This window comes from Chlamydotis macqueenii, chromosome 2 (assembly GCF_036417535.1).
Source record: "Chlamydotis macqueenii isolate bChlMac1 chromosome 2, bChlMac1.mat, whole genome shotgun sequence".
Taxonomy (NCBI): domain Eukaryota; kingdom Metazoa; phylum Chordata; class Aves; order Otidiformes; family Otididae; genus Chlamydotis; species Chlamydotis macqueenii.
The window spans coordinates 39,547,897-39,566,041 of NC_141557.1; the positions used below are offsets into that span (position 1 = coordinate 39,547,897).

General features: G+C 37.5%; 1 protein-coding gene across 2 annotated transcripts in view; it reads right to left on the reverse strand.

Moving 5' to 3' along the window:
- Window positions 1–2,265: 2,265 nt before the first annotated feature.
- ZNF385D (zinc finger protein 385D) overlaps window positions 2,266–18,145 on the reverse strand; it is a 439,137-nt gene continuing 423,257 nt past the window's right edge. For both annotated transcript variants that reach the window (XM_086742663.1, XM_086742664.1), the window contains 4 exons: window positions 14,292–14,525; window positions 12,162–12,340; window positions 10,732–10,833; window positions 2,266–5,586 (listed from right to left, as the gene is read on the reverse strand). In XM_086742663.1, coding sequence (XP_086598789.1) covers window positions 5,353–5,586; window positions 10,732–10,833; window positions 12,162–12,340; window positions 14,292–14,525 — 749 coding nt within the window. In that variant the 3' untranslated portion in view covers window positions 2,266–5,352. The remainder of the gene's footprint in view (window positions 5,587–10,731; window positions 10,834–12,161; window positions 12,341–14,291; window positions 14,526–18,145) is intronic.

Genomic DNA, 18,145 nt, shown 5'->3' on the forward strand with positions numbered 1-18,145 from the left:
AAGATCTCATGACCTTCGATGTCCTTATGTTTTATCCAGGAACTCTTCAATGTCGCAGCTTGTTAATGCCTCACAAGTTCCATATAAGAACATTGCACAAGGAAAAGGGATCAAATTGGTTTACCAATTTCCTTTACATTGGTCTTTTGACTCTTCTTATTTCACCACCCCAGGATCATCACAACATGAAGCTGATCACAGGAACTAGGCAGCCACCAGTCATGTTTCAGGCTCAGCTAAGTTTCTTTATCAATATATCAATACTGAATCAGAGTTAAATGACACCTAATTGCAGTACATAGTGTGACTGCAAAATGCCTCAGACACTCAGGGCAAAAAATTGCCTCTACTGAAGTGAAACATCTTTGCAACTGCTTTCAGGAGTCCCAGGGTTAAGGACATTATGGTTTTCATAGCATTCTTAAATTTGGTCTGGAGCACAGGCTCTTTCAGTCGCTGACATTTCAGATCAGGCTATGTAATAACCGTCCTCCAGATAGTTACATTTACTCCTAAACGGTCCTGAATTTTAATAAACCTGTATGTGTGAGAGGGCCTAAAGCTGTTGTCCTTGACTAAACCCTTAACTGTGTGTTTGAGATATCAACTAGTTTAAGATAGGATTTATCAGTATTACTGCTTCTTTCAGTCACGGACTGAATCCCAGCACAGAGGCTTCTGTACGACTCACTAGCACTGAAGTAATGGCACTTACAGATAAACAATGAGAATAGAGGAAGATGTGATATAAAAAAAAAATCTGTAAAATTTTACGGAGCATAGGCTCATATTTTCACATGTATATAGGTAAACAGAAAGCACACGGTTATTTTCTTGTGAGCTTTAGGTGCGTAGAGCCCTGAAGCCTGAACTGTTCAGAAGTCAGTCTTAAAAATGGAAATTCAGACACCTATGGTAATAAAAAGAACAGATTCCTTACAAAGTGGTTTAGGCTTCCGACTTTGTATGTTTTCAAAGATATTTGTGCAGCCAATCAGTTTGAGTATCTGTGCTTCATATTTAGCCACAAGAACGTTGTAATCATGAAGAAACTTTTTCAAGTCTGCTCCTCAGCATTGGTCTTATGTTCATAAAATGACACTTATTTTTGAAAAAAAAACTGAGATATATTAAGATAGAAATTCCCCAAGATGCTTTGAAGAGGCTCTAAAAACTATGTGTTTACTGGGAGCAGAAGGGAGAAGCAGGGGCTCCATGAACCATGATTTCAGCTTTCAGGGAATATCGGGACAATACTCTACTGTATCTTTGGGAATCAGAATAGAAGTGACTAGGGACAGGTCCATTCAGTTATGGTATTCCTGGTATAACTGGAAGATAATGAGTGTGAGACATCAGATATATCCATAGCATCCTTACATTGATTCAGCATCTAAAAAGTCTTTTCATATTTTAAAATACAGAGCCAATTTTAATATTCCAGTACTAAAATGACAGATGTAATTCTTCTAGTCATATTAACTTTATTTAGCTATTCTGAATTTTATATAACTTTATCTTAAAATAAAGATGTAGACTTTTCAAATACAATATTCCTTGACATGACCAGTTTTTTTTTTCATTTTAGATCATCATATTTATACCATTTGCTTAATGACCTCTCACATCAGTTTTTACAGTAGCTTTCAAGAAAGTAACTGATTTCATGGTTCAGAGCAATGATGATCCTTCAGAACAAAGGTTCGAAGCCAGTGATAGTTGGAAAAATGCAGATAGCATAAAAATATAAATACATATAGCGCTCCCAGAAAAATACCATCTCCTTGGGTCAGAACGAAATAGGCATTCTTTAACGCTTTGTATAGAATTTAAGAAAACATCCCTGAACCTATTTGTTTTTCTGAGTTCATACCCAGTTATTTCCCTGCAGGCTGATTTCACACTGTTATTCCAGTGAGTGACTGTGTCTTCGATGAAATGATCTGTTTCCTTGTGCTTTAGGCTTCCTCTTGGCCCTGGATTGTTACTGTAATATGAAATAGGATGACACTTTTTTCTTTTATACTGCTCTCCATATTGGATGTATTGACAAGTAGGTGTAAACGTCCTCTGTTTGCTAGCTCCTTTGTCAGCTGCTGTGGACAAACCCTCGACTGGAAGCTCCCCTTGCCCGATCAGATTGCTGTGCCAATATTTGCCTTGACATGTATATAATAAAACTGTTGTGCTGACATCCCGGGTATGTTGACTTGTAACTGACCGAGAGGGAGGTGGAAGAGCAAGGCACAGAAAATCCACTATACGTTCTAACATTTAGGCTTTATCCTTTATTAGGTAGTGAGTAAGAGACATAAAAAGAATTGTTTGTTGTTTACAGCTGAAATTTAAAAGAGACTTGTGTGAACAAAAACTTGTTCCATAGAGCACTGTGACAAAAGAGGTCCAAGATAACTGAAGGTGTCATTGCAAATTAGCAGATGTAAGTAGTTGGAATGACACTCTTGTTATTTCTAGCAAAACTTGTATTAACTCTGCCCTTAGTACTGTGCCTCCATACATGCCACAGGCCACATTTTGGCAAGGATCTGCCTGTTGATTTTGATGGCATCGCAACAACATGGCAGGATGTACAGCAGGTGTCCACACACCAGAAGGCCGTGCAGAAGAGCCTACAGGAGATTTGTGGGTCTCCTCTTTTCCCATCTGAGTGTTTTTTTCATGGGGAAAGTATCGCGTGCCCAGACCTTCTCCCTTCCCAAAATGCCTCCTCTGCTTGTTTAGCAAACTCTTACTTATGCAGGCTGTTACAAAAGGCTCTAGAGATAAACGGTGGTTCATGGAGCACAGCTTGAAAACCCATGCCCTATTCAAGGAGGAATCTCAACACAGCTGGCAATGGCACTACAACTTCTGCAAAAAGATGGAAGGTTGAAAGCAGGCTTAAAAAACCAAAGCCAAGGTTTTGCAAGGAGGAGTTGAACCTTACTACACTATGTTTATGTACCCAAATAAAAGGAAGCATTTCCTAAATTGAGTGCAGGGTTGGGTGCAGGTTTTGAAGACTGGCCTGTTTACTGCCTATTTACTGGGAGCTGTAGAGTAGGGAGCCCTTTTAAATGTCAGCCCCTAGTTATTTAGGTGCCTAAACTTGGCTTCAGGAACTTACTCATACTCTTCCTGTTTTGGAAACTGGGTCAAAGCAATCCAGCTAGTAACTAGCCCTGAAATCACCATCACATCTTTTTCATGGCTACGTAGGAGTTACTTAAATATAACCAAAATCTTATTTCATTTCAAGGCACAAACGTTTGCAAATAAACGGGATGAAATACAAATACATAATATAGAACTTACTTTAATACTTCTAGATAAATAAATGCATCTCTTTGGAATTCTTTGGACACAGACATCCATGGAACCTCTTCTTTCTTTCTTTTTATATATATTTTTTTTATAAAATCTAAATGCAGAGAGGTTTAAAAAATGGCAAATACCAATGTATATGGAAGGCTCACTGATGAACTGCAAGTCAAAAGTGCTGTATATTCCCATCCTCTATATCTCCCAACTGTCCATATTAACCACAGGCAGTATAACAAAGCAACCATATGGTCAATATTTTGCATTACTACCTTTTAATAAAAACTTTCAAATAATTTCCCCATCTAAACTTAATTTACGGTTTTAAATTTTATTCCTCCTAAATGTATGGTAGGCATTTCACTTAGCTACACATCAGAGTGGTCGCATGTGACTCAGCAGCGCACTCCATAATATTAATAGATACTTTTCAGCTCCCTATGGGAAAAAGCAGGCAGCAAGAATCAGATTCAGGAAGTCTAATTTTTTTTCTCTGCTGTTTGTTACATACCACTTAATGACCCACATATGAAACTCAATGGTTATATAATTATTTTATATAGTAGATTTTCTGTTCATAAGTTATTTTTCTTACTCTAACATATATACAATATATCTATATATACCCCTGATAAATCTTACTTTAAAGGGACACAGTCAACCCCTTTAAGCCTCACAGTAAATATATAAGGCTTTAAGCTGTCCATACATAAAGGTCAGCTACAGAATTCAAGGGTCCCTTCAGATCCTAAAGGTTGTATTTGTTCCAAACCCACAATGTGCAGTTATCTCGTAATATGTATCTCATGTGTCGCTGTTTACATTTAATAGGTATATTAAGACATTTTATATCGCATCAGTAGGAAATAAAACAAGACAATAAATCTGTTTCTAAGACTAAGCCTATTGCAAAAACAAAATGTTACCTGTATCTACAGACTCTCCCACTGGTGTGATATAAAAAGAATATGTGCCATTCTTGGGATGAAATTCTGGCTACATTGCAGTCAGGAGAAACCTTATACTGACTTAAATGAGACCAGGATTTCTCTTCTGCTTTTCATTTGCTAGTTATGACTATGCGTAACCCGTTTGTGTCTTCCCTCTGCTCAACACTAAAGTGTCAGGCCTGTTTCATCACAAGAGTGTATTTTTTTACTGTCCACTGGCATGCCTTAAACATTGATCTATCCTGTATGCATTACATCTTTTGAATACACACACACTGTACACACACGTTCTCAGTTAAATAAAAGTTTGACCTATTTTGTGTACAGCATCTGGATTATTTTTCTTCCCAACTAAATCTTTCTCATAATTTACTTCACCCTAACCATAGATTCACGCCCATTCTTCTACGGGTGAGGAAAACAATTTTTGCTCACCAGGAACAGCTCCACATTATTGTCATAATTTTTGACTACTTACCAAAGTGACATAATTTGTTCATTTTCTCTTTTGCAACTCAGTTAGAAACCTAGTGGCATAGATAGAGACACAATACTACTGTTTTACAAGACATCTATTGTATCTACTTTTTTTTCAGATAAATACCCAGTAACTGCTGATTTGGCAGGAGGATTGGTAAGGGTACTACTATTCACAGTGTTTCTTTTTTTTTTTCCTTCTTCTTTAATCTACAGAATAAAGTATTTTATGTACATTGGAACCAGTTAATGCCCTTTAGACAAATTTGTAAGTTGTTTCATAAAGCAGGAAAGACATTGCAGGGAAATATGTGCCCAAAAAGCACAGTCAAAAGGCTTCATAAGTTTTCTATGTCACTACAAGTCAATGCTGGAGATCAGTTCTAAAATGATCAATACCCAAGAGGAATGTTCTCATCTGGAGAAAATACTGCCCATTCCTCCTTTCAGAATTTGTTCAGTTCTCTATCAAAAGTCCTGGCTCTTCATATATACTTTAAACTATAAATAAACACTGCATAGTTCAATGTTCTTGATTTCTTTTTTTTTTCTGTTTGTTTTGATTTGAAAAATTATTGCAGTACAATTAATTCCTGTTTGGAGTTCAGTAAGGAGCAAACAGCACAGGAGTATGTGTGGTCCGTATAGGCCCTGGAGCTGGTCGTAGGAGTGCTGGAGGAAGTGCTGAAGTCTGGAAAAGGGTGGCTGCTGGGGCTGTTCGAAGACTGAAGGGGGAATTCACAGCCACAGCAGCAGCTGCTGCTGCAGCTGCTAGTGGATTTGGTAAGATTCGTGGAGCTATTGGCTTTGAAGGTTCCTTTGAAAATACTAATTTTACCTGTGTGGAAGAGAGAAAACAAACAGAGAGACACAATTTGTTCATATTAGCTACACGACAGGGAATTTGACTTAAGATTATAAGTGCAAAATCAAGTAAGAGAGGCTTTGTAGTGGCTACTGACTCTGAGCTGCAGGCTTTGCAACAGGAGATATGATCTCACACATTGGACAAGGGTGAGCAGGATTTGGCTGAGGATAAAGCATTTCAATGTTTATGGCTTATTAGTGAGACTTATAATTAAATATCAGATTAGAAATCAAAGCAAACTCAAAAAAGGGGTTGGGCAATCTGCACCAAAGTAAAGCTGCATGTACCCTGCAAGAATTAAATAAAGAAGAATTAGCCATCAATTAAAAGATCTCCATCTGGATAGCTCTATGACAAAGACCAGAGCAGAATGAAAACATATCCTGTTCCCTGGTCTGGTTAAGAAGGTACTTTTCATTTTATCATTAGGATGGAAGTTCTACTTAGAATTAAGATCTCCAGCTAGCTCCTCTTTATTAGCTCCTGCCTCTAATAATAAGCAAATAAACAAAGCTTATCTTGCACCAGTTATGAAACTCTCCTAATGTTTCATATGTTCAAATACCTGATGAATTCTCTGGGTGCTGACCTATGCCATCTTCCTTTATCTTCAAATGTTTTTCACTAAGATACAGTTCATTCTTACAAGGACTATGAAAAAAAGTGGTAGATATTTTAAAATGTCATGAAAAATTCCTGCCTGTATCATTTAGTATGGTGCCAAATCATGGTATTTTTGTTACTATCATTGAGGCTTCTGCTTTGAAAACAGTTAAATCATGAGTCTCGTGTACTAACAAATAGAATTTGAAAAACTCTTCATTTAGAGTTTCCAAAAAGAAAAAAAAAACAAACATAAGCTTTTCCCAGAGTGATTGAAAATACTCACAGAGGTCCATTACTATTTAAGAGAATTTACATTTGGTATGTAAATACACATATACAGATGAACATCAGAGTAGTCTATATAGATTTCTGCAGGTTTCAATGGGATTTCAAGTTTCTAATGAGAAGCCAGGAGCCTGAATATCTTTGTTCTGGTTTTATACCTCTGAGAAAAGAATCAAAACCTCATCCACTGACAAAGAAAAGTTCCCATTGGCTCTGACGGACTTTCGGTGGGTCTGTGTCCTGGCATGACCTGAGACCCTTTGCAAAGAACATAAACCTGAATATGTAGTATTGAATATATGGAATATGAATACATGTACCATGCTGTGGTACATCTCAATGTAAGTATGGACACTTCTCACTCACAGGGAAACACAATTTCTCATCCTTGAAAGGAGCTTTAAAATAATTAACTTGCACCATATCAATCTGATACTTTCCACTCAACAGGATCTTGGTGAGTGAATAGTCTGAAAGTAAGGATAGGAGTAGTCTGGCATGAACCACCAGTAAGTTTCATCATTACACTATCACCATATTAAAAAAAAAAAAAAATCTGTTGGTTCTTTACCAGACAGATAGATAAAGGATTTTGATTCTTCCTAATACCCATCGGCACTAGCCTCAAAGTCGCTTAAAGCTCTGGGAGAGGTAGTCAGAGGGAACCAGATTCAGTCATTATTTTAACAGAGGATGTAATGCATGCTATATACAAAATTCCTCATGGTGCATATGAAAAGCAATGATCTGATCTTTTCCTTGATCAGTGTTATACCAGGGATCCAAACTTTCTTCTTCCCTGACTGAGGATATTTTTCATAAACCTATTTCATTGCAGAGAGTTTGCACTATCAAATGCCTGTTAACCTCTTTCTCTCCAGTATAGTATTTTATACATGCTGGACATTTGTGGCTTGATAAAATATCAAGTAAGTCCCAACAATACAAGATTTCTTAAACTCTGAAATAATATTGTGGGAATTCATAAAGCTTCTTTCTCTGAAGCATGCGAAACTAGACTAGAGAAAGCAGCACAAATGATATTGAAAACAGGTGAATAGAAAGTGTTTGGTCTACAAAAGCTATGAAAATGTAGTATATCCATTTTCTAACTTCTGTAGAAAAATAAAATTGGTGATGCTCATACATTTTTTTTGTCATGAAGAAGAAAGATCTAATGTGACTGTTTGTATTAAAAGGCTAGGACTATCTTGCCATTCTTGGAGGAATCAGGAACTTCTAATGAAGTTTGATAGCTTTTCAGTTATATCAACATGGCTCTGATTTCAAGATAGTTGCAAAAACATTAATATTTAGCATATACAGTACCTTGTACCTTCATTTCCAACCTCTCTGCAAGTACTAATTAACATGCAGGTCAACGTTAAAAGTAAAGTTGCCATAATTTTTTTTCATTTCCAATGAAGTAAACTGAGGGACAGTAAATGACTTGAAAAATTAATGGAGAGTAAAGAAAAAGTCTAGAACTCATAAAAAACATTTACATTCAAAGTAAAATTAGCACATCTTTGGCTTGTTGCTATGCCATTCTGCATTTCAATTGACAGCAATTTTGATATTTTTTTTCTATTCAAAACCAAAAAGACTAAATGGAGAACTGCTCTCATAGTTTCTCAGTGCAGCCTCCATTCTACTATGCATATCTGTTCATTTATTGCTAACTCATTCTCTCCTTCTTAAATCCCTTTTCTCTCTTTTCTCACCTGTGGCCTGACTTGTATATTGTGAGTAATTGGGGATAAGGGAGCAGGAAAAGGACGTGTATCCTTTATTTGTCTATGCAGCAACTCAATGGCCTTGATCCTTGGCTGGAGTTCCCAGAAATCACCATTACATAAATTGGTAAATAGAGAATTGTGCACAAGAGCAACAGGAATGTAATAGTTATTTTCATACCTTGTGAAACAATGAATTTCCTAAAGGAATAATAATGCTGTCAGAGAGGCTTCAGTAATTCCTACTTACCCAATTCCATATTTTCTACTCCTTTCAGTATAGCTTATATGTACTGGAAACCTTGGTCTTCCTGGTGGGTTACTGAAAAACCCTATGGGGCTATTTCCTTACTAGTGGCTCTATGAGAATGGTGCACTGCATTGTGCTACAAAATCTAGGAAAGCTCCTACCCAACTGAATTATGCATATATCTATCATAAGGGCTGCCCCAACAAGGACACATTTTCTGCTGTCAAGAAAAGAGCTTTAACTCAACTTAGAGAGAACTGATTTTTTTTACATGAAAAACCTCCATATTCTGCCTGAACAGAGAAGATGGTCAAGGAATAAGGGGCGAATTACTATAAGGCCAATGAATCAACATCCTCTCCCTGTCAAAATAATCTATGAACTCTTACAAAACACTGAGGAATAAAAAAAAAAGAATCATGCAGTTTATCTGATGGAGATAAATGTCAGATGTTTCACTATCCCACTAACAATACAAGCTGTTTCTTAACTAATGTCAGGATCCTAGCAGGGTTTTTTACTAAAAGGTAAACCCTTTTCTCAGTTTTTGAAGCTAGTAAGAACTGTATTTCAGATAGTTTACTCTGGCAGTCAAAAATGTGACCAGGACATCCTGAAACTGAGTGGAATGAAATGAGAGATGGATTTTAAAAACTGTTTCAATTGTTACCTGAATACAATTCTAAACAAGTATAGAATAAAGGTTTTATGTTTTATAGAGTTTTATTATTCAGCTACCTGGACTTGTGCAAAACTTTTGACACTGTCCCACACGACATCCTTCTCTCTAAACTAGAGAGACATGGGTTTGATGGACGGACCACTCGGTGGATAAGGAGTTGCTGGATGGCCGCACTCAGAGAGTGGTGGTTAACGGCTCAATGTCCATGTGGAGACTGGTCACGAGTGGCATCCCTCAGGGGTCCGTGTTGGGCCTGGCCCTGTTCAACATCTTTGTCGGCGACATGGACAGTGGGATAGAGTGCACCCTCAGCAAGTTCGCCGACGACACCAAGTTGTGTGGTGCCGTCAACATGCTGGAAGGGAGGGATGCCATACAGAGGGACCCTGACAGGCTGGAGAGGTGGGCCCATGCCAGCCTCATGAAGTTCAACCAGGCCAAGTGCAAGGTCCTGCACCTGGGTCATGGCAATCCCAGGCACAAATACAGGCTGGGCGGGGAATGGATTGAGAGCAGCCCTGAGGAGAAGGACTTGGGAGTGCTGGGGGACGCGAAGTTCAACATGAGCACGCAATGCGCCCTTACGGCCCAGAAGGCCAACTGCATCCTGGGCTGCATCAAGAGAAGCGTGGCCAGCAGGTGGAGGGAGGTGATTCTCCCCCTCTACTCTGCCCTGGTGAGACCCCACCTGGAGTACTGTGTCCAGTTCTGGAGTCCCCAACACAAGAAGGACATGGACCAGTTGGAGAAGGTCCAGAGGAGGGCCACAAAGATGATAAAAGGGCTGGAGCACCTCTCTTATGAGGACAGGCTGAGAGAGTTGGGGCTGTTCAGCCTGGAGAAGAGGAGGCTCCAGGGAGACCTGATAGCTGTCTTCCAGTACCTCAAGGGGGCCTACAAGAAAGATGGGGAGAGGCTGTTCAGTAGGGCCTGTTGCGATAGGACAAGGGGTAATGGTTTTAAAATAGAGGGGGGTAGATTTAGATTAGATATTAGGAAAAATTTTTTTTACAATGCGAGTTGTAGAACACTGGAACAGGTTGCCCAGAGAGGTGGTGGAAGCCCCATCCCTGGAAGTGTTCAAGGCCAGGCTGGATGAGGCTCTGAGCAACCTGATCTAGTTGGGGATGTCCCTATTCCTTGCAGGGGGGTTGGACTAGATGACCTTTGAAGGTCCCTTCCAACCCTAACCATTCTATGATTTCTATGATTATTTAGTCATATGATCACTATTGTCCTTGGTGAAAACTGGCAAAATGCTGTTTGACATCTGGATGTTTCTTTCCTTTGTTGCTTTCTAATGACCTTTGAAATAAGCTTATTTTCTGAGGTTACTCAGAGCAGCTACAAAAACTGACAACCTCACAAGTTCAAGTCCACACTTATAAAGTATATAAAAAGTCCCTTGTGGGTTTCCATGGGCTCATTCAGACACTTGTATATTCCCATTGATTACACTATTCCTCTCATTTTAAACATTTTTCCACTTACATTTTCTAAAAACATTATTCATCATGGTTAAAATAAAAGTAAAATAAAAAAAGTGATTGGCTTACCCCTAGAGGATGTGTTCCCTTTTGGAGTTTGTTGTAAGGGCTGTATTTAGGTTTAGGTGGCTTCCCAGCAGCTCTGTCTTTGTGCCTTCTACTGCTTATGTGCTGTTAAAATACATTTGGGGAAAAAAAAAAAAAAAGAAAGAAAAAAAAAGAAGTGTGATATTTCCTTAACAGTTCACTCTGTTTTACACAAAGGTGCTCCAATAGTAAAGCCTACTGCTCTCCACAACAGCATTACTTTGATTAATTCAGTAACAAATGGGAACAAGGTCTGTTCCAATTTGAATGATCCTTTGTGCATCACATATTGGGATTGTGATTTTTCACAGTGCTCAGTTCAACTCTGCTTCCACTGTAGTCAACGATTTTCTCACCTTTGTTAACTTCAACACGACCTGAATCATGTCAAAGATAGAAAGCTTTAAAAAATTCCTCCCTATCTATAAAGCACCCACCAAATTCAATCCACTACTGACAGAAAGTTTTGGAAGAATATTAGATAGTAGAGCAGTCCCTACTGGGGGGAGGGTAGGACACTCAATTGTTTAAATCCCTAAGAAGCCTAGACATCATCCTTTTAAGATTTAATCTGAAAGATGGTTACATACCAAACTAAGTGACAGTGAAAAAAACCTCACAAAATCCATTATCTTTTTCATAAAATCTATGAGATTTTACAAGAATCCTTCTACAGAGAGTTTATTGCAGTATTAGATGTAAGGGACCTTTTTCAGAACTATATTTTTACTTTGATTTTCATTCTCAAGAGAGGTCTCGCAAAAAAAAAAGACAAAGAATTGAACATTTTTTTTCCTGTAAAGCAGAGACAAGTATTGCTATTGTCCATTACAGAATTTATCTTAATTCTTGTAAAGTTCCTTAACAAGCACTTAATTCCAAAAGGCATATGGAATTAAACTAAGTGTTTTTCAGAACAAAGACTTTGTTCATTTGGAGAATGATTGAACATAAGTTAGTGTAATTGCAATTTAGGGGTCATGCTCCTCAGTTACAGAGTAACACTGATAAAAAAATATTACAAATCCTCTCCATCCCACATTTCTAAGCAGGTTATTCAGTGTTTTGTGAAAATACTGGCTGCGCCCACCTCCACATCTTTGTCCAGGCAAATATAATGCAGTACACTAAACGGCAGGTTTTATGAGCTCATGACAATTATAGTAGTCTAAAGACACTTGCAACCTGTTGCAGTTTACAGCTTCTGTAACTCTTGAAGAGAAAATATATTCTGTGCAAGGGGAAAAATCATATCCAAAACAAAACATACAACGTGAAAGACAAGTAAAGAGGGCAAAATCTGTAAGCTGGGTGTGAACTGTTAGGCCGACACATGCTGATTCTGTTGGTACTTTATCACCGTGAAAACAAAGAACAACCAAGGATTCACACTCTGCAAGCTAGCTGAGTACCTGTTTCAGTTGTGTCTCAGAGTTTACGTGCACATCACATATTTCACAGTGAAATGTTTTGTTCTGAAGGCCTGTGTTTCCTTTATTCACAGGTCCTTTGCCTTTTACGCCTGCCCGGGGAAAGGCTTTTATGGTTCCACTTCCATTCCGAGCTTCCAGCATAGTTTTGTGCTTAGTCCCTGGAGACATTAGAAATGGGAAACAGAAACAACTTTGGCTATTTGGTTGCATTCATTGTTTTATTTTCTTTTTAAAAGAAAATCATATGAACCTCAGCTTGGTGCCACATGCTATCCTGGGAATATGCCTGTGTTTGTCTGTATCAGATTTATACCAATGTAACAACATTTCACATCTGATATTTAATTATTAAATTACAATTCTGTAAGTAACGCACTAGAACAAAGCAGCCACACCAGTAAGTAGTGGCACAATCAGGTATCCTGATGTGAAGTTAAATGGGTGTGACTTTTCTCATTAACTCCTGCTGTTAATAAGACCTGAACTGTAGTTGCAAAGGAAGAGTAATTTAGCTATTAAAGATGTAGTTGGCTTTGATTTGTAGCCCTCCTGAATGGATTGACAAACAGTATGCATTAGGTAGCTTACACTTAAATCTGTAATTAACTAATTAGTCTCCAAATAAAAAAGGGGCAGAGGTTCCTGGCAGCAATCTATAGATCCTTAACGGCCTGGACAGAAACAAAAATGTCTGAGAAGCATACGCGTGAGAAAAATGCACTTGTATTTTTTATTTAAATAAAAATTGGATAGAAAACAATAGTGTCCTGATGCTTTACCTTTATTCAGACTGAACAATTTCTTACACTGTTTACTTCCACACAGGTAGTCTGATGGTAATGGACTAATACTGTGTACAGAATTAGTGTTCTACTGGTAATTGTTGTATGCATCCACATGTACACTTCTACATGCATGCATGTGTGTGAGCGCACACATAGTTTATCAGCGTAGAAAGCAAAAACTTAGAGGGTTGTGTTTAAATATTCAGAATAATGTTTTTGCTCGTCTTGATCAGAAAACTGTTTAGAGTCTAACCCTCATTGAAGTTAAATAGGTTAAATGGGTACAGCTTTATGAACTTGAAATTTCACCAGTTGAAGATCTGGCATACAGCAAACACGGCATTCAAAACTAATTAGGCTTTGTTTCTTATGAATACCAACAAACTCTAAGTTCCTTTTTAATTTAAGTGGATTCTATAGACATGCCCAGTTATTTCTTTTTTTATTACATCATAAAACCATTGATCATCTTTGTCCAGGTATGTCATCACTGTCTCTGTGTCTCAAACCTAAGGTTCTCTGCCTAACTCCTAACTCTGTTTACCCTGCTGGCAGGTAACACCTGACATGCAAAATCAGGAGTTTTTCTGTAGGACTGTTATAAGTGGTCATTACCACCATATTAAATTCCAAGATCTTTTAACCCTGCTCACCACAGAGCCAATCGATAAGATGCTCAAAATATTGACTGTTAATAATGCTCTCCACTACTGGAACTTATTGATGCTACTAGCTCTAATAACAAGAAAAGGCTTAAAAATTAAGAAAGATGGAGGTAACCAATTACCTATTCAACTCTCATGCAGCAGTTGCTATCAATTGATGAAAACAATGGAAAAATAGATATAATTTTAACAAGTTATTAACAGACAACATGAAGCTAAGAGTTCTAACACATCATTGAGCTCTGACTGACTGACGCTCCCTCTCTCAGCCTGAATTTGTTAGATCCAAAGAAAACTAATGGCAATCATACTCAGTTTGCTAGCTGGCACAAAAAAAAAAAAGTATGCAAACTCTGAACACCAAAAGTAATGAAGCATGAGGTGTCATTTAGCCCTATAACGTCTGGAAGCTGCAAAAGCTAAAATGTAAGAAAATGGGTAACTTGCATGCAATAAAACGCCTTTCTTCCACCTTTATGAAAGCCTCTTTGCCTGTCATTTTTATTATTTAATAGCTAATGAAATCCATGTAATTGCCAGTTTTCTGCCACCTCTTTGTCCCCTGCTGTAAGAGATCTAATCTATTCAGGGGAAGATAATTGCAGAGCTCTTAAGACAGAAGGTAAAAAAGGAAGCAAGCAAGCACTGCTCCATCTCACCACTGTTGTGCGCCTCCAGCTGCGAGGCAGAGTTGACAGCGACTTTGCATAGTGAACAGTACAGCAGTCTTTTTGCTTTTTCTTCCTCAGTCTCAACGGAAGGGCATGTGGTGCTGCTAGTGGCTGTCGTGGGGATTTTCTCCACTTTAGAGGTGATCTCAGTTGTCATAACACTGCTCTTCCGGATTTCCACGGTTGTCGTCGTTGATATTGCTGGTGTCCCTGTCGTAACATCTGTGGGCAAAGAGAGGAGATGGAAAGAAACAAAAAAAAAAAAAAAAAAAAAGAGGCTGTGACCTTTGGCATTTGCTTGTTTGCCTCCTAATGCTATAACCATACAGAGAGCCAGATAGTGCTGGTGTTGACTTGACTAACAGTAATGAACTAAATCTGACCTTATTCTTTGTATTTTGTGTGGTTACAAAATACAGTACACTCATGTATTGAAATGCCATGTATTTTGTCTCCCGCATTCTGCTAACACCCGGTAAATACAGAATTCATTAACAGAAAAGACAGGTCATTAAGACTGTACTGTACAACTGAAAGATAATCCACTAAAAGAGGTTGTGTAAATTACCAGTACAATAGGCAGTTAAAATTTATATGCAGCACTTCAGATGCACAAACTGTTATAGTACTGCATAATACTTACGCTGCTGAGTAGCCAAGCTAAAGTTTTAATATTCTGTACTAATAAAACTAAAATTAAAATAATTGTATGGTCTTGATATCTGATAAAATAAAACATTAAATTGATGTTTCACTTGATATTAACCAAAACTAATATTAAATGAATGAAGGTAATTATTAATACATAGTATACATTTATTCATGTATTATTATTATCCATTATTGCATACTAACAAGACTTACTAATAACAGTAATTAAATATACAACAGTATATATCAGAGACCCACACAAACACTAGTAAGATTTCTGTTTTGTGTATCAGTGGTATATTTGGAAAAACTGTAAGCATATTATATAGCTAAATGTATTTGGAAACCCAGTGCTTTTTCTGTAGTTTTCAAATCCAAGAAAGAGAAAATGCGCAATTATATTGTGGTTTGGATGATATATACATGGCATTTGGATATGGAAGTATCATTTCGTAGTTAAGTATTTAGCAGGGTAGAGGACAGTGAGCTCCAGCACTGAGCCAGTAGGGAAGATGGTAAGTAAGAGACAGGAGAAGGAGAGAAGGGACAGGAGCTGTTCTGCCTTTGCAGTGTTGTATTTTGTGATAGTAAGCCTACTGAATAGCAGCCTCCCCCATAAGAAATCTTAGTTACTCTACTGAGATAATCCTGTAATCGGGTACTTTCCAACACAGACAGCTCATTTTGGTTTCATACATCCCTTGGTGTTAGTTGTGCTCTACCTGTACTACGCTTTATTCATTTTGATCTATTAGAATAGGAAAAATAACAATTTTTTTTTGGCTTATAGATCTCAGTATGTACTGTAATGCAGGAGAGATACAACTAACTGGTGTTGCAGAGGTGTGTTTCAGACCAATACTGTTCAACTTCATTAGCGACAAATGTGTCTATTAACTCAGAGGACAACAGAAAACTGGGAGCAAGCGCAAACACACTGGGTGACATTATTAAAAACTATTTTAACACATTGGAGAAACAGTCTAGAACGTCAGATGCTTTTCAGTAAAGGCAATTGCAGGAATCCACACTCAGTAGGATTAATCTGATCTACTAAAACAGGACTAAGAATAGCCTCAGTACTGCTTTTGAGTTTGTTATTTTGTTTGATTTGGGGTTGGTTTGTTTGTTTGTTTTTTTCAGGAAAAGCTTTCAGTAGCAGATAACAAGATGAACATAGATCTCTTATATCATCATGTTATAAAAAAGGTCCCCACCATACTGAGCGTGCAAAGTGAAAGATTTATGAGGTTTTTTTTTCTCCTGTACTCAGCACTGGAGGCCCTGTGTCCAGCCTGGGGACTGCAATGTCAAAAATAAACAATTACTTGCTTTGTTGTTAATCCAGCAGCATACAAATGCAAACCAACAAGAGAGGCTTTGCAAGGGAGGGAGCCAAAACAAATTAGAGGTTTAGAAAATATGGACTGTGAATACAGAAGTGGAAGGGTAAACACTGAAAACCTTTTTCATGTCTGTAGAAGGTAGCTAAAAATAAGAGAATAGACTCTTCTCCCTGATCCCTCCTAATAGGACAAGGACTATTGGATTACAGTAAGAGAGATTCCGATTAGGTATCAGGAAATTCTTTCTAATATTAAAGCTTGTAAAGCCTAAGAATAGCCTACCTACAGAGATCAGGAAATATTGCCTGCTGGAGGACTTGGAGCTGGCTGAACAAGTATCTGCAGGAGCAACCCACGATCTTCCTTCAATCAGTGGGAATAGGACCCTTCAAGCCCTATTAATTTCTGTACATTGTGTCTTTTGTAATGTTTCTACACATTGTCCCAGAGGGTTTTTACAAATTGCTATTCATAAAACCAAGAAAGCAGAGTTTGTCATATCAATATTCTACACATTGCCATTAACACATACAGCAAAACTAAGGTCCATTCAAGGTCTAATCAAAGTTTTTTTTTTTTCCCCTGAGAGTGAATCTGGAGGTGTTTATATACTGAAGGTACTAGGAATGCCAAATACTTGTCCAGAAGGAATGGTGTTACCTTGCTAAATATTGTATTCTTATTTATTATTTTTCACAGACCAACAATAACATTTCAAAAGAAAAATCCTATTTTGAAATATTAAACCTTTTTTTTTTGGGAAATTGATGAGTAAATGTAAATCTGTCCACAAAACTATATATTTAACTAGTCACTCTTTTCCCATCGCAGAGAATCTGTGTCAATGTTGACTTTCCTTCAGTTGAAAGTTGCTGCAGTGAAACTATTTTCCTCAAAAGCCCACTCCTAGCAGTACTGCTTTTAAAACTTCATTTTCTCCATCCTGGGAGATGTAGGCCTAGCCAATGTACTTTGCTGGTGAAAGGGAAGCCGAGGGCAGATGTCACCACAGAGAGGGAAGGAAAAGAGAAGAAGACATTAACACTCTCTAAGGATTGATGGCAAGACTGGTGCTCATTCTAATCCTGCAAAGAAATTAGATACACACACCAATCACCATTACCAGCTTTACAGTGGAATGGTCAGGATTTTGCCTTAAGCAAAATATAGATAATCATTTCTTTATTTTCCATAGGAAAAACTGAGGCAATGAAGAAAAAAAAAAAAAAAGGTTAAATAACTGCAAATTTTATTGTACCTCAAATATCTGACCTCCTATACATGTCGATCTAATATTTCACCATGTAATTATTTTAAAGTGAAAAGAAAATACAATCAATTATGCTTGTCCTTTTGCAGATATTTTAATATGCATGCATGAAAGCCACATTGTATATAAAAATTAAACTAAGAATGGTAAATGTCATCAGCATATTCTTCAACTAACAAAACTATCAAAGTTCAGAGCCTATATTCTGCTCATATACCTTTCAAAAGGTGCCCTATATTAATCTATTATACATTCCACTAATGCAAATGCATTAATGACATCCAAACACATAGAAGAAAACCAGCCAAGTTCACCATCTAAAAGCCATAACATATTTAAAGATGCAAAGCTGCTCCTCCTCACATGAACTTAAGAATTATCTGCAAGAATTAAGTGGAAAACATTCTAAAAGCTGTCAAGTAAGCTTACAAAGAGGGAATTCAAATCCTCTTCTCATGAAAATCTATAACTTAACCAACATGTGACTCTGAATATATCACAGTGTTGCTGCCTGTACACAGTTCAGTGCCCTAAATACAGAGTACAGCATTAAAGGTATAAGGGATTAATTTTTT